Source organism: Poecile atricapillus, chromosome 6 (assembly GCF_030490865.1).
Source record: "Poecile atricapillus isolate bPoeAtr1 chromosome 6, bPoeAtr1.hap1, whole genome shotgun sequence".
Taxonomy (NCBI): domain Eukaryota; kingdom Metazoa; phylum Chordata; class Aves; order Passeriformes; family Paridae; genus Poecile; species Poecile atricapillus.
Window position 1 is genome coordinate 23523118 of NC_081254.1, and position 24381 is coordinate 23547498.

Consider the following 24381-nt stretch of genomic DNA (forward strand, 5'->3'; position numbering starts at 1 on the left):
TGTACAAATGTCAAAGTCTGATGCCTCTGAGTTTGTAATGTGAGCATGAACTAAGGGACAGCACATGGATAAAAACCAAGAAGGAGGAGTAATATAAGGCAGCAGTAAGATGTTAGATGATAATCATTCAGCAAAGAAGCAACCAGCTTTTGAAGGCCAAGGAAGCAAATAATTTCAAACAGCAAAGATGTGGCTTTGCTGATACTTTCTAGGATGTTTTGTGTGCAGAGGAGCACCAACTTTGCAATCCTCCTGCAAGTAAAGCAATGAGCACCAGACATAAAGTACAGCTAGATAATGAAAAATGTCAACAGGAAATTATAGATTATGAACCACTGAAGCAAATGAGGAGAAGCAGAAGAATATATAGAATTTTTGCCTTTATTGGGATAGCTTCACATTCTTTTAACTTTCCTTCTCTTAAAGAATTATGTTGTAGAACATCAGGGTTAAGGCATTCATCCTACATACAGTATGTTATAGTTTATCAGAAGAGTTACATGTTAATCTGACAAAGTAATTTCTGTTATCTTTCCGTTCCAGTAACTACGGAATCCAAATGATTTAAAGATTGAAGTCTTCCAAGCATGCATCTGATTCTTTCCTTTTGTGTGTCGGGTTGTCGAAAATTTCACTCTGAATGGCTTCTGCCATGTTTAATTAGCAAGTAGATCATAAGTGAAACTGCTTCTTCACCAGCTGTGACCAGCAGGTATTGACAAGAAAGCCATGTAAACTCTACAAGTGACTGCTGGTGTGCTTAAACCAGCAGAAAAATATGTTCACTTCAAGGTCCCTGGGGCATTTGGCTTTGTATTAGACAGCAGCTTTTAGTGGAAATGTGAGCACAGGGCTTGTGAACTTGCAAAAATCTATAATGTTCCAGCTGTTCAAAAAGGTCCCCACACACTTATTGGTAGAATGTTGTCAATGTTTAACTCAGTAAGTTACAAACTTTTCTTCTAGCGGATATAAAATCAAAAAAGAGATTGTCCATTTTTCCACTTTTCAAAATTGTCTTTGATCTATTTTTGTTACTCTTTTTCTTCCAGATATTGGGACTAAAGCCTTAAAGCTGTCCTTTTCCCATAACTGCAAGATCTGTTGCTCTCTACCACCATGAAAATTTTCATTTGTCCTGAAAATTATTCTCATAAAGGAGAAAAAAATACAAAGTTGGAGAAAAAAATAAGAAGCCTTAGTTAATGTGTATTAAATTCTGGAAAGAGTTGTTGCCTTTGCAAGCAAAATCCTGCTGGGTTTTATGTTGTTAGCACAGAATTTATTCTTCATCCTTATTGCAACCAACAGGGATTCCCAGCTCCTGCTTGTGAATAAACAGTAATATTGACCCTTCAGTGCAAGTCAGGATGTGGACAGGTGTCAAGAGCCATCTGGCTTGGCCTGACCGTAGAGTCCTCATTTCTGAAGGTGCTAATTTCTTTATCATTAGAACCTTTGGCTTCAACAGACCTGGACACTGGGGAATACTTTGCATTAGAAATTTGTATTAAACCACAGTCTACTCACAGGGGATGTGTGTGCATATTTATATATATGTACATGAAAATGTGTGTCCTTCTATCCCAAAATAATATGAAAGTAAGATAAATTTAGTTAAAATACACAATTGGAAAATTGGAGAATTCAATGCATTTGTACCTTGATAAGTTGTGAAATTCTCTGTAATTTACTAATTTAAGAGCGTTTGTGATCAGTTATACAGAATTTCTCTTTTCATATAATTGGAAACCAATGTACATTTTGTATGCCTAGTCACAGAGATATATGTGTGTAGTCAATATCTGCATGAGTTCAAGAGCACCATATTGTGGATTAAAACTGGAAAGAATTAATCTTGCAGACCAGTGTCAGAAAGGACTTTTGCTATCTCGAATAATAGCTGCAATTTTTAACAGTATTTTTGTAGATTGCCTAAGGAAACGATGGGTTTTCCATCACTGGAAATTTTACAAGATCAGGTTAGACAAACATCTGTCAAGAATTGTTTCAGTATTGCTGATTGAGCCTTGGGGCAGAGTGTCAAACTAAGTGACCTCTTGAGGTCCCTTCCACCTCAGTGTTCTGTGACTCTGTAGCATTGTGATGCCACATATTGTAGATATGTATATAGAAGTTACTCACTTAGAAAAGTTTATTTTTACTATTCTATTCCACTCCTATTTCCTAAGGTTAGGGCACTTATGTGTATAAACAGAAAACAAAGGAGACTGATTCCTAATTAATTATGGAAATTTTTGCAATTTAATTGGATTGTTTATTTTGAGATCTACCTTGAGACTTAATGAAAAGAAAACAAAAGCAAGGCAGCACAGATCAAGACTTGGAATTTGCTAAAGCAACCTTTCTTATTTAAATGATGGTATGTTTTGCAGAGCTGTTAGCCTTTACTAACAAGTGATACAAATCACATGCTAATTCTGTTCTGTGCAGTTCAAAATGTACATTTGTAGCCTCTCACTGTCTGCTGTCAACAGGACTGAAATCATCCTGTTAATGGAATGAGGGTACGGTTACCTCCAGGACTCTCCGAAACTAAAGATTCCAGCAGATGGCAACAACAATGTTCATGTCTCTGCAGCTATGCCTGCAATTTATTATCAACTTCCCAATCTCAAAAATGGAGATTCCAAAGGGAGGTGTTAATTAAACTGAAGTTGAAAAGTATGTTGGATAGAAGAGCTGGGTAAGGAGGTGAGGACACAAGTGTTGATCTTGAAGTGGTCTGGTCTAATAATGGCAAATTAGATCTCAGTCAGACTAATCAAGTACTGAATCAAGTACTTGAATGTCCTCCCAGAGCCCAGACTAGTGTCCTAACAGCAGCCCTTCAAACACATCTTAATGACACACCACTTTTGTTAAATATTTAAGTGTTTCAGATTTGGTGTTCTGCAGAAGGAACATCAATTAAGAAACTTTGGGATGCAAATGGCCTTTCAGTAGTGATCTCCAGCACATGTTGTAGGTACAATCAATATAGCTTAGATGTTATGAGAAACAGAATGTGGCTTTTTTACTACAGTCCAAACTAAGGTTGCTAGAAATAACTGAAATTAAATCTGTTATGGAAGTGAATCAGTAGTTTTAGGGGTAGAACAGAATTGAGGTTTCTTGAGTCTTGAACAGTGACTAATGGTTAAGTCATCCTTCAAGCTTAATAACAATTTGTATCTGTGCATATTCATGCAGGTGTTTGCTCTTTGTTGTTCAATTGAAGACATTTGTTTTAATTTATTTAGTTGGTTTTATTTGGGGCTTAATATTTCTGAGGTTTTTTTAAAGTCAACATTATTTGATATTGTTATTTTATATTTCTGTCATTAAAAATATGTCTACTATTAAACATCAGCTCTTGAGAATGTTCTTTAGCTACTACTATATAATAATAGACTCCAAGGTATTCGTTTTTACTACTATATAATAATAGACTGACCCATTTTTAGAAATTTTTGCAACATTTGCAGATTCAGAATACAAACAGCTACTCCATTTATAGAACACTCATTAAAAATGAAGTAGCAATTTAGAACAGGAATAGTTAAGAGGTCAGTGAAAGTCCCTGTGGCCTGGGACTAAAGCATTGCCTTTATTTGCAAAAGTACTTAAAGTTTTTCATCAATAAGATTAAAACCTGGTAACATGAAGGTAACGTAAACTGTTATTTGCCTCAGATGGACATGCACAGTGAATTTTCTTATTCTGAGCAAATATATTAAAATAATAGGTTCTGATAATGTAAGCACATGTGCAAATATCCACTTTAAAAGAAAACAGTGGTAGAAAAATATTTTCTCTTGCCTTGAAAAATATTTAACATACATATTTTACAGTACTTACTAATTAGGTATGATTTTATTCTTAGCTGTTTGGTGTAGTTATCAGGTGATATATACCTGACTGTCCTTGTTTATATGGGCTGTATTTGTTGCAGTCTTGTATTTGGAAATCTTGTATGTTAAAGGTTCCTTATTTAGGAGGGATGCATTTTAATCTTAGTTCAAAAGGGATGCATTAAAATTTACTGAAAACTTCTAAAAAAAGTTGCCCTATGTTTCTATGTCTATGGAGTCTTGAAATGTTGTGAGTCAGAACCTAGTTTTTACAGGAAATGACTAGTTTCAGCATTTTTTTTTAATTTGTTGGTTTTGATCTTCTTGCTCATTTGTCACAGTTAATCAAGTATTTAAGAATGTGTGAGCAATTCCAATGAATTTAGAAAGGGAACTATTTACATGAACTTTAAGATTTACTCTCGTTGAAGTGAAGTTCAAGTACCAGATACAACAATCTAGGTAAAATATTCCAGGATCTGATGTGGAAGATGTTCCAGCTGAAGGAGACGTTGCTGAAATTGCAGCATGATATTGTGGGGGGGAGGGAAATATATATGTATATATATATGTGTGTGTGTGTGTGTGTGTGTATATAGCCTGGTTTTCTTTGATTATAAAATAATCTAATTATTTAGACTGAAATATTTTAGACTGAAATATGGCTTTTTTTACCCCAAGGAATTCTAATGTGTGCCTAAATTCAAGAACATGACTAAGAGCTTTGTTGGATATCTCTGTTCAGTCATGTCTTGAATAGAGAGAAAAATGAAAATACAGTGCTTAAATTTAGTTGAGACACTGACAACTGATCTTCAAGAAATAATTGGTCAGTGTCAGAGAGGTTGCATAGCCTTAACCAAATAATAAAATGTCAGGTGTAAAAACATTATTGGTTTATTAACTTTTAACCCATTCTTATGAACTGTTCCAAAGTTATTAAACTGAGTACAAATAATTCTCACTGGCAGGTGGGGTTTGTATTTTATACTTTTTGTAGAGGAGGTTTATTGCAAAAACATCAGCAGATCTCAGCAAAGTGAAGTGATGATTACATCCAGGCCTCTTCCAAAGCAGTGTATTGGCATATTGAACTGTGTGCTTGGTTTTAGTCTTGGACTTCAGTAACAAGAATTTCAATTGACTTATTCTTAGTTCATTGGGTAATATATAATAAATGGCTTTCTTCAGCTACTTTTGCTATATCTCTTTGAGATTCATTTAGTCTATTCTAAATATCTCTCTAAAAGGAGATTTTGGCTAAGTGTCCTTACAAGGCACCAACAAATCAGTATGTGAGAAATTAAGGCAGGCCTGTTACTCCATTATCCAAGAATAACAGAAAGCCCAAAAATACAACAATAATTAAACCACAATAGTGTAGACTACACAAGAACTTACAAAGCAACTTGTTAAAGACATAAGACCAGCATTATTTCAAATGCATTAGAGCAGGAAAATTTATACAGGAAAATTTGCAGCTGATAGTAAATTATTTAGAATAGAAGAAATGAAAGCAAACTACAAAGAAATACCTCAGTGATAATGAATGATAGAGTGACAGGTAAAATTCAATGTAAATAAATATAAAGTGGTTCTTAAAGGGTAAAAAATTATAAATTTGTGCACAAGAATGGGCTTCAAACTGACAATTATTGTTGAATAACTTCACTGTGAGATTTTCACTCTGAACTATAAAATAGTAGCAGAAAAAAAAAAGGCAAATTTAATATTATTTTTAGAACAAAATAGAATAAATTAGAGAACATCATGGTTACAAGCAGTGTCACAGCACTGTACCTGCATCTTGAACAGATAAAGAGACGAATGGGTAGGATGAGTAAAAGATGATTAAATAAATCTTTTAAACAAAGAACAGGTAGAACTACAAGCTTTCAGTCTGGGAAGAAGAAGAATATTGAAGGAGTCTATGACAAGTTTATTAACTCATGAGTGATGAGCAAACAGGTAATTAGTGATTGTTCACTGGCTCCATACTGCAGGGACATTGGGCATTAGGTGGAACTAGCAGGTGGTGTGTTTAAGTTGAACCACAGGAAGTGTTTTTCAGTTTCACACAGTTACACCATGGAACTCCTTGACACAAACAGTGTTAACAATGATTCAAAAAGTAGTAATAGAGTTACTGATATTGTCCATTAAGGACTATAAAGCTCTTCATTCTGTTCCAGAGAGCCACTGAAGCCCAGACTCACTGCAGCCTAGGAAAGTGTGCTTGCAAAAATCGCTGTGTGTTTGCCTGGGGTTTGTACACTCCCTCAAGTGTCCCTGATGAGCCACTGATGGAGAGGGGATACAAGACAAGTAAATGCTTGGTTCAATCAAGGATAGCCTTTCTCAGATGAAGCTTAACATTTGTTTCAGTTAAAAACACTGCTAAGATGTAAGCATGCTTTGATTTGCTTGTAGCTTCAGAGAGGGAGAGCTGGCTTTGTCTCTTCTATATTTGTTTTAATTTTACTTAATATGAAATTAACATCTCCATTGAGATGAATGGGATAGAATTTCTAGATGTTTGTTGTTTGTCACATGAAATTATGTTCCTTTCATGGCTAATTATATTTTAACTTGCTCACTGCATATATTCATATCTCTTTTTCTTCATTTAATCACATATCAACTCTTGCCTTGTATTTAATCCCTGTACTTTCTTTTTAATACATTTTGAATGAAAGTTGTGCTGAGGAGTTCAGTGTTTATTGGCAAAAAGCCACATTGGACTGCACAATTTTAAAGCATAGAAAATCCCAGTAGGTGGTATCTTTTATTAATTACTTGGATTATGGGGGAGACAAGGGTGGCTTTAAGACAGGAAGGGTTCAAGCATACTGGAGAACAGGACTGGGTGTCAAAATGCTGTCCCTATCTCCAAGAAATGGTGTGCATAAAATAGGCTGCAGTTTAATAGAAGCAAGTATAACTAGAAAAAAGAAGAAGAATGTTTAACTGTACAAATCTCAGGTGTGGAGGTTGTGGCTAGATAAGAGTTCTGCCCTGAAGAATTTCATGTGATTTGATGAATTAGAAACTCTCTGAGAATTGATGCCATCTCCAAGCAAAAAAGCAGGAAGAATGTAAGGATTATTTACATGGATCATAATCTTGTTATTCTCTGTGTTAGTGAGGTGTGATCTGAGTAAAAAAGGCCTAGAATTTGGTGTCTTGATTGGATATGAAACAACAGAAAATTTAGAGATCAGTGAGAATGGTGAGAGTCTAGAACACGACTCACAATCTGAAATAAAATGAACTGTTGTTGTTATCACATATCCTCTTAAGTTTAATAATTTAATCATGTTACTTTGTGCCCTGGCATCTGCGAGACATAGAAGCATCTGTGTTCCTAACTTTCTCTGTTAGTGTGCTTCGTTTTTTATATTTGCAGCCTTTTCCCCTCTGGAATGTGACTCCAATTTGGCATGCTGCTCTGGTTTTCCATGTCTTCTGCAGATCCAAATTTGCTTGTACTTTCAATATCAATGTCAGACTGTATGCTCTAATTGTGTATTTACTAGTCTTTGCTAAATTAGTGAAAGGCAAAAGTTGGGCTTTGAGAGATAAGTGGAAACTATGGTCATTTAGTCAGAAATGGAGATTTTTTTTTCTCTCTCTCTCTTTCCACAGAACTCAATAAACAAACACATCCAAATGCATTTAAAATTATTTAGACTTCATTAATATGAAATTTCTTTGGAAGTATCTTTAGTAAGTTGCTACATATTTCTGTATGACATACCTCCCTGTTATCATGAAGCTAGAAATCCAGTTTTTCTCAAATTGATCTCTGCTTCACCTGGAGCTCTTGTAAAATCTACTTTTATAGTATGTTTTTATATAAGAAATTTAATACTTTGTTTTTAAATACAACTTAAAATGTCCTTTTTCTTTGTCAGCAGCTGCCTTCTTTTTGTTTATGTTATATAGGTCTGCAGTAACATTAAGTGACAATGACACTCTTAGATTAATTGTTCATTGTTCAGAGCATATAACTTCGTCAGTTTTAATTTTGTTGCCTTTTTATGTCTCTGAAATATGTTTTGTGAACTTGTGAGGGAACGAGCAAGGGTTATCTTAGTTCATTTATCTAATGCAGCCAGCAAAGTACAAACTCTGCATATTTTTACCATCTCCTTATATTGACAAATTATTTATGCTTGCAATCTTTTGTTGACAGCCACCTCTGAACTCCCTCCTCCTTTTGAGAGTGATTGACCAGAATGAAACACGCTGTTCTAGTCACTCTGAACCGTTAGTTTACCAAAATGCATTTAAACTCTACTGTCATTTTCCCTTACTGCTCTTGCATACTAAAAATGCGCTGGCTTTGTCCTCTGCTGCGCATCCAACTGAAGTTTTCACTGAGATTTTTGAGTGCTTCATAAAGAATCCTAAGGATAAGGCTTTCCAGGAAATCTAAGAGATCTAGGTGTCCATCTTTAATTTGAAGTTCAAATTTTAAATGCACCAGCAACTGAAGTTCCTTGGACTCTCAAACTGTCAGCCAGTATCTTTTCCTAAAGGGCTGCCTGGTGCAAGGATGTGAATTAACTGCATGCTGAGGATTTCCTGTGCATTCCTACACTTTGCTTTCTGAGCTATTTTTTTAATCCACATTGAAGCTTTTTTACCCTGAAACCAATAGTGAAGTACTTAGTCAGAAGGCCAAATAAACTTTGTTTTTCACCCCATGCTATTTAGCTTCCATGACCAATGGAATCCAAAAGCAGCGTAAAAATTTTGCTCAGCAAAGTAGGAAACGTGTTTGTTCGTATGGGAGGGAGACATAATCTAAACAAATTGATTTAATTTTAGCATATCATCACTCCTTTCCATTTTCTCACTAATTTCAGTGCAATTTCTCTCAATTTACATCAATGACCATGATATTTTTAGTATTGTTCATAGGTTTAAAATATCTTTCAATATGTGGGCTGATATTGCTTGGCAGATTTTCAGCTCTGTGATTTCAAATCTCTCCAGAACACCTGGAGGTATTTCTAAACATGCATAGTGATTAAATGTTTCCTTTATTGTTCAGCTGTAGCAATGCAACTTAGCATTTCAACCTTAAGGAATTCATTTCATGGTTTCCCCCATTCTTCTATCACCTGGACATTCAAGGTGTTTGCATTCGCCATTGGAATATCAATAAAAGGTGAGAAATACAGTTCTGAAAAGCACTAGGTGAGGAAGAGAGGGGAATCTTTCAAAATTTTCATAACTTTGCTACTAATTAAATAATACTATGACTGACTTCTGTGGAGACCAGCATAAATGGTTCTGAAAAATTTCACTCTCAGGCTTGTCTTCGAGAGGAAATTGCTGTGAGAAATCTGAGGTGTAAATTATAAAACACATTAGCTGCTAAACATTAACTCCCCATGCGAATAAACAGAGTTTGTGTAAGTTGCTCTCTTTGGAAGGTATGTAATCAACTGTAAATTCAAACTCCATCTCACTTTGTTATGGCATAACTGTGCAAGGTGTCTTTAATTGGGTTCCCACAAGAAAATGTGAAACCTGAACTTCAATTGATTCAATTTCCACTTGAATCTACCACCATACCATCCTTAACCACTTTTTCCTCCCTTTGTACCTGCACCATAGTAGAATCTAAATTTTCTTAAGGTTTGATATGTTGTAAAAAATCTAAATTCTTCTGCACTTGAACATTTGATCCCAAACATGTTTCCAGTGTACACACATTTAGCTACTTGCAACTCACTTTTATAATCTACATTTATCAGCATCAGCTGCATTGCTCATAAACCCACATAATTTAAATTATTTAATCTGCCTCTATTATTACTGTCTGTTCTATATTTCTCTGTGTGCCATATATATGTGTGTGTATTTGCACGAGTACAGAACCTAACTGTGTTTGCTTAAATTATTAACAACCTGGTTTTTCCTACAAATGCTCAGTTTTTTGCTTTTCATCACTTCCTTTGCTTTCTCCAATCCTTTCCTCTTTCACTACTGGCTTTGTGGTGTGTTTAGTAGAAAATGGTTATGTGTTATAATTTAAGGTACTTCACATTCAATTTCTCTTGCATACTCATACACACACAGTAGATCATGATGTTTTATGAAATAGGTTGGACTTCGTGATTTATTTCTCCTGGTACTTTTATATTTGACTGAAATATTTCCAGACTCTGAATGACAGTTATATCAGCTACATTTTTTGAATGTCAGAGGAAACAGCTTTATTTTATTACTTTTTTGACATGCTGTGCCCTAATTCTTATAGAATTTTGATAAGTTCCATAGCATAGGAATCATGGTTCTTTCACAGTCAGTAATTAAATCCCTTATTTTTCACACACTGACAAATATTGTTTGATCCCAGCATCTTGATTCCGATCTCAAAAATTTGCTCTGAACTGTTTATTATCTATAAACTCAAAGTCACTTTTTCTGTTGACTTTACTTCCTCTTAGGGTATCAGTAGTTGTAATAATTTTCCAAGTGTATCCATATCACCTCCCTGGACAAAAAACCTTCTGGGAGAAATTTAACCTTCTCTTAATATAAATGTTCCTTTTGCTTGAAATTGATAGATACCATTAAGAATAAGTGAGACATGAATGTGAAAATATTTTATCTTAGAAATGTCAAACTACAAATCTAAGATGAAAATTCAGCATTAAAAATGTGAAATAATACATACAATTTATAGTTTGTAGAAGAAATACTGTCCTCCCTTGAGAGGAAAAGCTATTATTGCTTTAAAACAGAACTGGCATCAATAACCAGTAGCTTAAACTGTGTACTTGCACTAACTTTTTTAGTATGCTATAAACAGAAATAACTATTCCGTATTTTATAGTTACAAATTAAATTTCAAATCCAGATTTATTTTCCCTTGTGAGCACATATTTTAAGGTAAGAGGAATGAACACTCATAATCAGAAGGCAGAAAAAAATCATTTATTGTCACAAAATTAAACATTATATTGCTTTAAATGGAATTACACCTTTCTCACAAACTGGGCTTAGGGGAAATAGTATTATGACTGTATTGTCAAATCACCACATGTGGCAATGGCCAAACACTGAGATACTAAACCCTGAGAGCAGGAGGATGGATAGGTTGTGTAAGTAAATTGGAAATTCCACCAGAGATCGTCTTTCCCTAACTAAATTTCATATTAATCTTCCTGAACTACTGTGTGAATGTGAGGCTTTTTCAAAATATTAAAGTTCTTGTGAAGTGGTACAAGGTTTTTGCACATCATCAGCTGCAAAGAGGGAGGCTGCAGACGTCTGCTAGAGAATCTTTACACATACTGCCATATGTTTCTTCCGTGTTGCTCAGTTGGAAAATTGTTTTATCAGTGCCTGAACACAGCAGCCTTCAGTGGAGTTCTCAGCCATCCTAAAATGCAAAAGAACCTCAGGTGTTCAAAACCTTTAAAAATTGCACCACAATTTATGCAGTGAATTAAGATTCTCTAGTCTCAGTTTCAGCACTACCAACTCCATCTCCATTTTATTAAAGGAGTAAACTCCTATTCTCCATGGTACATGGCAGCAGAACATCGTTCTGATTTTATGTGGTTTTTGGCAGTCTGATTTGTAAGTGTTGGTTTGGTGCTTTACTTTCTGTTTTTATCTATGAATCCCACTAGACTTGTAAATTAACTGATATTCACATGTTGACATTTGTTCTTCAAAATGTTTAAAGTAACTGCTAAGACACCGAGGAAGGATGTTGCAAAAAAACTGCTAATAATATCCTGTTAGCACTGGAAAAACCCCGAATGCATTCACAGCAGAAAAAATGGATTCAGAAGTAAAAGGTATAGTGAGATACTGATTTTTTTTTAAATTACACCATCCACAGGGACTGCTGAGGGTATTCATGGGGCAAAGAAACAAGGGTCAGAAGTGTATTTCATGTTTAAAACCACCACATACTAACACCTACATCTTTGCTTTATATAAAAGTGTTTTACTGGTAATAGAGAACAGCGAAGAGAGAAATGAGTACTGATCATCAACCTTTTTTTTTTTTAAATTTCCTGAGGAAAAAAGTAAGTAGACTGCGACAGTATGGAATATGTGGATCATAAGCTAAGAAGTAAGAAGAAAATATTAATTGCATATTAATTGCATTAATTGCAATTCATAGTAAGAAGAAAAAATTAATTGCAGCTAGGATCTAGGATCACAAAATTGATCACCTCCTCTGACAAAAAAAATGAAGTTTTTTTTTGCCAGTTTGGAACTAAAATAGCAAAATTTAGTGCTTTAAGGGTTTTTCTCTTTTATTTGGGAAGAAAAGAGACTGAGAGAGAAAATGTAAGATAATGGAGGTACCTCTCTCCTCTATGCTGTGTTGAAGTATTGGTCCTTCAGGAAACATCCAGTTGTTGTGGCACTGTGAGACCAATCTGCTGTCATACTGTCTGCTTGAGTAGCTGAAATCAGGGGATTTAGAGACAATTAAAGTACATTTGTTGTACAGCCAACCCAGTCTTAAGAGAATGGCTTTGAACATTCTAACTCTTTACTGCTCTAATTAATATGCAGTTAATTATGAGAATATGTGAGAGCCCTTCCCTACCTCTGCCTCTTTCTCTGCTATAGGTGTTCCTAGCACCTTATCAATTTTCTGAATACTGATAAGACCATTCAGATTTAAGCAGAAAATATGAAAAGGTCATTATAAAATACCTAGGTGCAACTGATGTCTTCCAAATTGATACTACAGTTTCAAATAAAAAATTGCTATTAATAAATTTTATTATCACAAACATCAAACACAGTATTGAATCTGAGAGCTACTCTTACCATGTTCTTATTTTGTCTCCAAACACATCTATTGTAGCTCTTTATAGTTAGAGTTTCTAATGTGCCATATCCTCACGATTTGTCACAAGTCTCACAAATCTGAAGTCTTTAAGTCCACATCCTGAATGTATGTGATGGCTCCTAAATATGATTTTACCTGAAATACTTAGGTGAAAATTGACAGAGCTTAAAGGTGCCAAAAAACTGCTGTAGGCACTCTCAGCCATCAAAGGGCCTTTCTGAGAAGCTGTAACTGATTTGAAGTGAAGCAGCTTTAAAGGAATAGTGTGGAAGAGTTGTTTGGGTGCAGCATGGCACTGAGCTGTGGGGCAGAAGCGATGCTGCGTGGTGAGGAGCATGTTCTGCTTGAATTAACCATGCTGTGTAATGCAGGGCTGTAACAACAGAAAGTGTTCTTGTGAGGACACCTTAAACCTGTAGATGCAAAGGATATTTTGCACAGGGAAGTTGTCATAACAGTCTGGACTGGGCAGAAAAAAGGATTGCTTTGTTTTCCACTGAAGTGTAGGAGTTTTTTGACATGTGTACCTACATCTTTGGTTGTACTACTGACATACCTGTGGGTTCAGGCTGTACATCAAAGTTTGAAAAATTTGGACTGCATAGAAGCTTTCCTAAGTTCTGTCTTTCCTAACTAAAAATGGAAAAGACAGTCAGATAGGACCCTACTGAATCTCAGAAGCCCTGGAGAAAATCATTAGAATTGTGTGGTATTAGTTATCTGCTCTCAGACTCATAAGACTAGTGAATATCCTCTCACTGTATTTTAATGTGCTACTTTGGCAGTTGAAACGGGTTTGGTAAGGAGCAAGGATCTGATTTCTGATTTTCCATAAAAAGCCAGAAAATAATCTGCCTTTTACTTACTCCATGTTTGCAGCGTGTCATCTCAGCCTCCCAGTATCAGCCTGAGGAGCAGTGTGAGAGACACGAGAGTGTCGTACTGAGGGCTGTTTCACGTGTTGTATTCCAGTTTCCAGACATGTTCAAATGTTCCCTAAATTGCCTCCATTCCTGTAGCTCTACAGCAATCTGCTGGGCTGAATGTGCACACAGATTGATGATGGATATGTGTTGTAGGCATTCAGCTTCTATTCAAGGGACGTTTTATCAATTTGTTTATTTTCTAATATGTTTGCCTCTTCTGTATTGCAGTGTATTTGCCTTCTTTATTAGCAAGGATTTGTGCACCAGTGGAAGACAGAGTTTTGACTAATATATTTATTTTACTAATATATTTTTATATATTTTACTAATTTATTTATTAATCAGTGTTAAGAATTGCTAAGCAGTTACTTTCTGTGGTCTCTTCAAGTCGTACTTGTTTGTTTACTTTAAGAAAAGATGAACTATGAACTCCTTTCTATATAATTTTTGATTCTTTGATGCCCAGAGTCTCTCAGCATACCTAAACTCAGTATTTTTTTAATATGTTTCTTGGTTTTGTAACTCCCATTATTCTATCAAACATCCATACTCACACTGTTTTTCTCTGACCTTTATCTTGATCTTGTCTCTTATCAGGGCCTGAGCCAGTATCCAAAATTTCAAAATTAAATTTTCAATCTTAAGTCCGTCATTGATTTATTATTTCAGCTTCTTCATATCCTCTCACATCCCCTGTTCTATAATCACTCTTTAAAAAAAAATTCCTCCTGAGCTATTATTTTTTCTTAAATTTTGTTCAGTCATCCTTTACAAGGCCAAAAGATTTGAACTCTCATGGGCCTTTCAGCTGCTTTTTTTTTACTCTGGGTGAATTCCCTGCTTGATTTACATCTGTGCTTTACAGTGTAACCCTGAGCCAAGAAGTTGGATCCTTCTCTTACTGCTGGCACTTGACATTAGAAGGTCTCAGCCTGGTGGTTGTTGGATAGCAGGACTCATTACCAAGGGAAGGATCAGTTTCTTTCACGCCTTGTATGATGGGGATAGACAACAGCCAGATGGACCCAGTAGAGCAATTCTTCTCAGACAGCATCAGAGCACCAATGCCACAGCCCTGGAGAAGTTATTCAGAAGGATATAAACAAAGGGTAGGATTCTGACCTTGGCTCATCCGCCTCATCAGAGATGTCTCACTGCTGGACTGATTTCAAGGTGGGGATAAAGAAACCTCCCTGCCTGCAAGACAAGCCTGGCTGCTCCCCCTGGCCAGCCCCTGGCTGTTCCCCACGTGTCACTCCTGGCTGGCTCAGGGTGATCCCCAAGCCACTGCCATGGTCTGATGAGCTTTTCCAGGCTGCTCCTCCCCTGCACTGGGGCAGTGCTGAAAACAAAAGGTGTAATGTTGACAAGTGCTGCCCAGAAAAGCTCTCAGATCCTTTTTTGGAATCCTTGGAGTAACGTCTTAAAACCAGCATGGGTTTATGGTTTTTCTTTGGCTTTTGGTTAGGGTTTTTGGTTTTGGTTGGGGTTTTTTGGCAGGGGTAGGATTTGGTGGAAGGGTTTGTGTATGTGATTTTTTGCGGTTGTTTGTTTTTTTTTTAACACCAGGAATCTGTGCTCTTTGCAAAAGAATAAAAGGTTTTAGTGTCTGTTACTTGACATGGATGTCCTGTAGGAATTCACTGGTTTGTACCAGAGTTAACTCATCTCCCTTGAATGCCTTTCTTGCCATCTCTGACCCTCAGAGGAATGTTTTCCTTTAAAAGACAGGACTCTCATAAATCCTCTGCATCAAAGTCTAATTTTATTTCCTAAATATCTGTGAGCATTAAGGTGTTCTTTGTGACAATGAGTGTGGGAAAATTAATAATATTCAATTAATTATACCAGAGGTAGAGAGGTTGAAGTTTAACCTTTTTTCTGTACTGTAGAAATATACACAAAAGCTACTTACCAGCCATACATCATTACATCTTACCTCTTTATAATTACATGACTACTGCTTGTTTGTCTGAAGAAGTGGCACAGAATCTTTGTTACTTCAATTTATATTAATTCAGATGCTTAATTAACAATTAGAGGTGTAAGTTTAATTCAACAAAATGGTAATGCAATTCCATTTCAAATAAACCAGTGTGATAAGTAAAATTTGCCTTCTCATCTGTGCTAATCTGACCATTATCCACTCTTTGCATCTTAATAGGAACAGAATTTTTTATTTATGTCTATTTAGAAGCATCCTTAGAATGTACCTGGCTTTATGGGCTAAACTTATTAAAGATCTTTATGAAATTGCAATTCAGTGACTTTTATGTGGATGGTTTGAGTATGGTATTTTTCAAAGATTCCATAAAATATAAGTGTGTAGAAGGTTTATTTAGTTCAGAAATTATTATTAGTGTGTTTATACTGTATATATTACTGTACTGCTACATATTTGCAGTCATATTAACATCAGGCAATTTTCTATCAGAAAAGGGAATTAGGAAATGTAATGCTAGCCTTAGGGAAGCAAACTTTTTTCAAAACTCCTATCTGCTAATATCACCTGCCAATGATTTAATGGTGTTTATAGTTTATGCTAACATTTCTTAGCTTTCCTCTTTATCCATTACAGTCTGTGTACTTGGTAGAAGCCTGGAGCCGATTTCTGTTACTTTGTAGCACCTACCTTTACTCACCAAATAGCTATTTCCTTTTTTTATTCCCTTTTTTTTAATTCCTGTAAGGTAGTAACTGTTGGCTGTTATAAAACTGCAATCTCATTGAAAAAGGCTCACACAAATAAATTCACTGCTGAGATTGCGACTTTAAAATGTTAATGTCTTTGTCTTTCTTTGTGCTAACATATATTATTGTACTGATGCTTAAAGAGAAACCTTTAAGCTTTTTCATTACCCAAAGAGGTGTTACAACAGCAAAGCAGCATTTCTGGATAGTCTGTGGGATCATGGGTTTTTAGCTACTACCTCATTTAAGAATTCTTAGTGCATCTCCTTAACAAAAATATGTCCACAGTTTAAGTAAAATGAAAGTGAACAAAATTCTTGGGTATCTACAAGATTCTCAGCATTCTTTATCAGCAATAGGAACAGCTGCAATGTTTATTTGACTTTGGGTCTGTGGTCCTTTTCGTACTTAGTCCCCTGCTCCTTGTAAGAAAAGAGATCACTGAGCTCAACTTGCAGCTCTGTTACAAAACTCCAGTGTCGTATTTTACTCTCTTACCCTTTTTTGCTTTCTCCAGCTGGCAGCAGACATTTTCCATGGTTATGGGTGGGAGATATTCTTCATGTCCAACTCTGTATTTCTGGGAACTGACTGACCTCTCCTACCTGAGTCTGATAAAGCCCAGTAAGGACAATGCAAATGTTATTGAGTTACTACTGGGAACGGAGCATAGCATAAAAGTGATGCAGGAAAGTTTCATGCCCTATAAAGGGTTATCTCTCTGGGATAACTGTCCTTTCCCACATAGTCTTTAGTCTCACAGAACAGGAAATTTGGGATTCTTCTGAATCAAATCTCACTTCTAGGGCACGGCTCTACAATTATTCAATTGTACCTGATTGATCTTATTCTCACATAAACCTAAATTGCTCTACTTGTAATCAAATTAAGACTCACAATTGTCTGTACACTTTTCCAAAATTTTTAACATTTTTCACTCTCAGAAATGTGCTCTCATTGTCTCCTGAACTCTGCCCAGGTATCTCACATATGTGGACAGAGGTAGCTGAACTGTGTTTCCTTCCAATTAATATTAAAGAGGATACCTTTCTGTTCAACCATTGGACATGTGCCAAGTATTTTCAAATGTCCATTATTTCACAAGTTATATTATTATCAGAATTAAGGTATTATGCAGAGGACTTTTGATGATAGTATTACTTCTAATATTTAATGCTTGGAATGAATAGAATTAGTCATTACATTATTGGATTTGAATACATTGATACTGCATTCTATTAAGCACTGAGTCCTATATGCACTGGATAATTCATTTGCCTGTTTAGAAAAAATGTATAAGCCATACTGAGTGCAGATTTGCATTCATTATGCTATGTAACTAATTCTAGTTTTACTGAAAGAAAATCACCGGCCTAATTTCAGCTATTCCAAAACTTTTAGTATTATATTGTTGTTTAGAATTATTTATTACATAAGCCAGTTTTATAGGGATACTTCACATGGGTCTAACTGACATCACAGTGTGATTGTCCTTCAAAAAATTTCTGAAACTGTTCACCTTATATGACCTTTGGTTGTGAATACAGTTGGTCTGGAATTCTTTTTTCATATTGTGAGTATTAGAGATGTTCTTAATTATAGAGATATAATTGAGCTGTTACAAGTTTGTGTGCCAGTAAACCTTAACATGTTTGCATTGCACTCTTCTCAGGGATTGATCTTTTTGTTGGGATGAGTTTGTATCTAATAGGAGTTAACTAGGAATGTAACAGGAATAAATCTTTAAAAATCAAGAAAAAACTGGTGTTTTGTTATACTTGCTCTGGCCACCTCCCCTTGCTGCAGTTTTCAGTCACCAACAGAAGTATTTCTGCACAAATGCCTTGATTCCACTTTTTTTTTTTTTTTTTTTTTTTTTTGCAAGGAACAAGTGGAAAGAAGCAGCTTTATTCCAAAAAAGACCCTCAAAACTTGAGTTCCATGCTGAAACATTGAAGAACCTCTTTGCTTTTCAGTTCAGCATGTAATCCAGCTATAAGTTATCATCAGGATTGTGAGAGGCTGCTATGGAATGACACAAAGTTGGAATTGGAAGGGGAATTGGATGGAGAATTAGAAGCCCTGGGGTTTTTATTCTTGGTTGGACTATAAACCTGCTCTGTGACCTTGAGCAGATCGGATTAACCTGACTTTCCAAAGCATTTGCACTCCTGAACTGGATCTATACACTGGTCAGTTGCAATTTCCTGCAAGGTGAGAATGGTGCCTTAATAAGGTGCAGGCAGTTCATTAACTTAACTCAGAGTGCTGCAGAATTCTCCAATGAAAAGCATTACAGGCAGTGTAATACAGGAAGTATTATTAGGAACTAATAATGTTACAAATTAGTAATAATAATATCTTTAGGTTTACCCTATGATTTTGTACTTTACCCCAATGCAAGATAAATCATAAGACACTTAGGAGTTTTTTTCAGAGTAGAGTGCAGCAGTTAAGGGTCTTTATATATTTTTGTAATATTAAAATGATTTTTCAGCCAGCATAGCAGCTTCTCAAGTCTAGTCTAAGGTTTTAAAAAAATAAAACAAACAGCAGCCCAAGGTATTATTTACTTAATTAGTCCTTTCTGCAGCATGAATTTATTTCTGAACTACTTTTCTGCTTAATAAGTATCATGTCTGTTGATGTTCCTTATGTACTAATCAGCACCAACACTACCAAATAATAGGGAAAAATGGTAATAAGGCATTGTAATTCTGGTCATGTGTCATGGGGTTAGTTTCATAAGAATACTTTCAAATTCTTCATTGGTGCAGTGCACCAGTGTAAAATATATTGTTTTCATTATAAAAAGCAGTTAATATCTTCTAAAAATACAACTGCATAGAGGCATAAAAACAACAACAAAAATTTATTCAAATAACGTTCCAATTATATGATAAATCTTCTTTAAAACCTTTACATTTATGTAGCAATTATAACCTAACCACAGAATCTAACTTCTTAGAGCTTCACTGAAATCCATCAAATGTTTTAGGCCAAAGCTGAAATGTTGTTTTGATAGAATTGCTCCCAAAGGCAATTTTGATCTATTTAGGAACCAGTTTTACACTACATTTTGAATTTTATTTTTTCTGTAGTATTTCCTGAGTAAGGTTTTTCCTAGCAATGATTCTAAGAAATGTGTAAAACAACTAATTATTTTGAAAACTGGTTAAAATGGTTAATAATTATGTTGAATTATTTTTCAAACAATACTTCAGCCCACAGAATATGCAGAATCCCTTCTGCTTCTTGCTGTCTGACTATGTTTTACAGAGAACTGCTGATTTCAGATGGTAAATTAAGCAGACTCTCTCTCACATCAGAAGTGAACCTGAGAATATTTTGGAAGACCAATCTTTCCTCAGTGATAAGTATGACTTTCTCATTCAGCTTACAGTCTTCTTTGGGTTTTAGTATTTGCATCTGATTCTTAGGTGATGAAACCAGAAAACTCGGTTAGTTAGGGATAGTGTTTTGAGTTTTTTAAACAAAACAAAAAAGAGAATTTGAGAATTTTTTCACCTGTCACCAGATCTGGGAAGAGCACATCTCTGTCTATACTACTGCACAGTCCCAGTATCAAATACTTGTTTCTTTTTTATTCTGGTTTTAGTTTATTTCAGAGAAATTCCTGCTTTTTCCTCTTTTCCTTTCTATTTTTTCAATTTAAGCTATTAACCTAGTTAGTCTCAAGAAATATAAAAATAATTTTCTTTCAAGTTAAATAAAATTGCCTAACATACCTGTCAAGAATTAGTTCATGAAACTGTTTCAAAATGGGATAGTTCCAGAATTTAAATCAGATAATGAACTGTATGTCTCCACCTTGGTATTTATAAGTAATCCCTTGCTTGGCAGACATTCAGGCTGGTTTTCCCTTAGCTCAAAGCACTTGTAATCAAATGTATAGATGTGCAAGTGCATTTATAATGCATAATGTGTTGTATTATCATGAAAGAGGTAAACTGAGAAAAATGGGAAGATTTTTATGAACACAATTCCTCAGTCTTCCTGAAAGAAATTTAATTTAACAATGAAGATGAATAGAATGCAAACTAACACTGGATTTCAGAACAGGTTAAAAAGAATGATTAACTTCTCCCTTGGCCCCTGCTCCCAAATCATGCTGCTGGCACCACAAGTCTGGAAAGATGCCATGCTGTCATATGCTGCTACTTCTGAAACCATCTTATGCATAGCTGTGCCTTTCCTCGAATTGAACTGTTCAGGAACCTTGAGAATCGTGAAAAATTTGGCTTGAAATTATTAAAACAGAGTCCCTCCTTTGAAAGCTGACTTTCCAGGAATCACCTGGGTTGTGACGCTTCAAATGCATCCTGAGGAGCTTTCCAAAACCAACATTAGCTGCCATTATTGTAAAATGTATTTTAATCCCTCAGCAGCACTAAACAGCATGGTTACCATTTTCCTAACCTGCCATCCAAAGGGATAGTAACTATAAATGATTTTGGTATAAACATACCTGTTCTTCCCTCCTGTGATTGCCATAGAAATTCTTGCATTCTTTGCTCTAGGGAACATCAAATAGAACTTCAGTGTGAAGTTCCTAGTAAAGAAATTGTGATCTTTAAAATGAAACATCCTTTCAAGTTTTTAAAGAACAGCATTCCTGTCTGTCATCACAAAGCCAATTTGTACTTAGGCTTTTCCAATATTTAGTAATTGTATACTCACTGTTCCTAGTTGAAACTGTGCTCTTTTTGAAGAAGCAGTTTCCCTTTAAGTCTTGCTTGGACATAACAGGAAATGTTCTCTGCAGATTTCCTCACTAAAGGTCATAGTTTATTTTTTAAATGACAATTTTAGGGTTAATATTTGCTATATAACTGTGAGTTTAGTGCTCATTGAGTCTGACTGGGGTTATTCCCCAGATATCCAAGAAGCTGGAGAAGGTTCCAATAAAATTTAAAAAACAGATTTAATGAATCTGCTGCATTGCCTACACTGTTATTATCAAAAATTTAAAATTTTCAAGTCTGTAAAGTAAAACTCAAAGTAAACAATTTTTAAATAGAAATATTGAATGTTCCTCAGTGCCAGGGCAAATGGGAATTGGCTGTGTTTTCTAAGGTTGTTTCTAAGAGATGAAGTACTGTGACCAATGTGTTCAAAAGAAGAAAGAGACAGTGAACACTGGAGAAGGAGCTAAGGTTGTAACATTTTTGAGACTACTTTAAAATAAGAGCCATAATTCAAACTTATGCCAAAAATGGTTACTGTTTTTTAAACAGATGACCAGAAAGCATCTGGGTATCTCTTATACAGAGCTTTGGGGGAACTGCAGAATATTATCTGAAGATCTGATTTTACAAAATCTTTTCCAACACTTACATGACTGTGCATCACAATGCTTGGATAGTTGCAGAGAATCCATCCACCCTGCATTATTTTTTTTTTTCCCACACTGGTCCAACTTAGCCACTTTACTCTTGCTTTGGCACAGTCAGTTTTCTGATCTAAAGGGCTCAGATACCAAAACTTTGCCTATATCTGTGTTTTGTTGTCTGTGTCTAAGTTAACCGAATAATTTTTGTATGATTCATAGCTCAGTAGAACCCAGATGGTGGCACCATTGTCCTGGTCTGTTATTTATAGAAGAATATCCTAATCTAGCAGGGAATTTGAGGAAAGGTGTTGACATTCAAATATTCTTTGGAATTATTGTTATTGTGTGGGGTACGGTATTTATAACAAGAGAAGTATGTGGTATATATGGAATTATATTAGGAAAATAAAGGCAAGTAACAAATGGTCAGGATTTAAAATCAGGTAAACAATTCTAATCTGCTTAGAGGAAATAAAAGTTGTTGAAAGGCTGGTATCCATCATTTGTCACTCATGGTAAGGAGAAAAAAGCCCCAACACATGGGACTTTCCTGTCCTTCTAAAATGAAGTCAGGGAAAACAAATAGCTTCCCTATAAATTTCTTATTGGGATCACAGATTAGCTTTGTGAATTAGCTAATTGTGAGTTGAATTTTTTAACTGAAGATGAGCTTAGAAGCACTGACTTGTCTTACCTTATTTTGCAGATGCTTCAGAAGCTTGCTGTGTGCTTACCACGGGTTCTGCCAACCATCTCAAGAGGGGACTCGCCTATTCTTTCATTAATTGAGCAAAACATTATCTTGAAATAATTATTCCTCTCCACATGGCCTTCCTACTTGTGTCAGCTTATCTTCTGCTGACTCATGCTCGAGGTGCTCCTGTTGAGAATGGGGCACTGTTGGAAACACTGAAGTCACAAGTGGGATTATTCAGCAATAAAAGTGAACACTATTCAGCTCAGGTGAGACCTCCTGGCACGAGCCGACAAATACCTCAGACAATCATCATAGGAGTTCGTAAAGGAGGGACCAGGGCTTTGCTGGAAATGTTGGATATTCACCCTAACATTGTGGTGGCAGCTACAGAAGTCCACTTCTTTGACTGGGATGAAAATTATGTGAAAGGAATAGACTGGTATAGAAATCTGATGCCATTTTCTTATGGAAATCAAATTACAATTGAGAAAACACCAGGCTATTTTACATCACCACAGGCTCCAGGAAGAATTCATGACATGAATAGCTCCATTAAACTGCTGCTCATTTTAAGAGATCCCACTGAGAGAGTTATATCTGACTATACCCAAGTATATTACAACAGAGTAGAAAGTCACAAGCCTGTTCAGCTCTTTGAAGATATTGTTATTAAGAATGGAGTGCTTAACACCAAATACAAAGCTATTCAGAGAAGTCTATATGATGTCCATATGGAAAAGTGGCTTAAGCATTTCAGTTTGGATCAGATTCACATAGTGGATGGCAATACTTTGATCAAGGACCCTCTTCCTGAGTTACAAAAAGTTGAAAGATTTCTAAATCTTCCTTCCAGAATTATGTCTTCTAATTTTTATTTTAACCAAACCAAGGGATTCTACTGCATCAGAAGTGATGGGAGGGAGAGATGTCTACATGAGTCCAAAGGGCGTCCTCATCCTCTTGTTAACAGCACTGTCTTAGAGCAATTGTATTCTTACTTCAGAGAGCACAATGCAAAATTTTACAGGATGGTTAATCATTCCTTTGACTGGCATTAACGCATTTGGAGTCAATGCTTCCTAAAAAGGGCCTGAGACAAACTTTCAGACATATCTTTCTAAACTATAAAGACTTGTATTATGAGAATTAACATCCTGGTTACACGCTTCATTGGAATAACATCTGTTAACTCTTTGAAATGGTACTCTTTATGTTGGGAAAAATAAGCTTTATGTATTTGTATGATTACTGGGAGTCATATTCTGATCTTCTTTCTCTCACATGCAAATACATTAACTTCAGCAGACTTAGCAAAGATGTATCTCTACAAGAGTTCTGCTTTTTTTGAAAAAATGCATCTAACTGTAAAAAATGTAAATATTGGAAATAGTATTATTCTAACTGTTCTGTATTTTTTGTTGTTATTGTTTTTTATATTCCACATGATAGTGGTGTTGATTTATAGAACTTTTCATAAAGTAAGTTTAAACTGTATGTTAAAATAGGGGCACACATAGTAGCTCCAAGAAATAAATCATCATCTTTAATATGCTGAAGTACTTAATTAATAATAGAAGGAATCTATTTCACCTGTAATTTTGAATAGGTGATCTAGAAACCACCTGTCTGTATAACATGAGTATTAAACCACACTCTTACTGTCTTGGATTTGCAAAAAAAAAATTTGAAGTAAGAATATGAACTATTTGAAGAAGGTTAAAGTGAGAATTCTGAATGTAAAGAAATTAAAATATCCCAGGAACACTGATACTCTATACACTAAAAAAAAGTCAATACCAAAAAATTATTAATAATTAATGAGCAACTGTACAAATACTTGATTGCATAAATTATGTCAATTTGCTCTTGAATGGAAAAGCTCTTAGTACTACCATATAAATTATGTTTGTACTCTGTGACTAGTTATTCTATTGTTCTCCTGATTTTGGTTTATATAACTCCATTGGCAAATGGCTCTTGTTAAAAAAAAAATATTCTTTTCTTTCCCCCTGAAGTAT

General features: G+C 35.3%; 1 protein-coding gene across 2 annotated transcripts in view; it reads left to right on the top strand.

Moving 5' to 3' along the window:
* Positions 1-23517, top strand: part of LOC131580419 (heparan sulfate glucosamine 3-O-sulfotransferase 1-like) — a 45336-nt gene extending 21819 nt beyond the window's left edge. For both annotated transcript variants that reach the window (XM_058841602.1, XM_058841601.1), the window contains exon 2: positions 22373-23517. In XM_058841602.1, the coding sequence (XP_058697585.1) occupies positions 22492-23421 (930 nt within the window). In that variant the 5' untranslated portion in view covers positions 22373-22491 and the 3' untranslated portion in view covers positions 23422-23517. The remainder of the gene's footprint in view (positions 1-22372) is intronic.
* Positions 23518-24381: the final 864 nt, after the last annotated feature.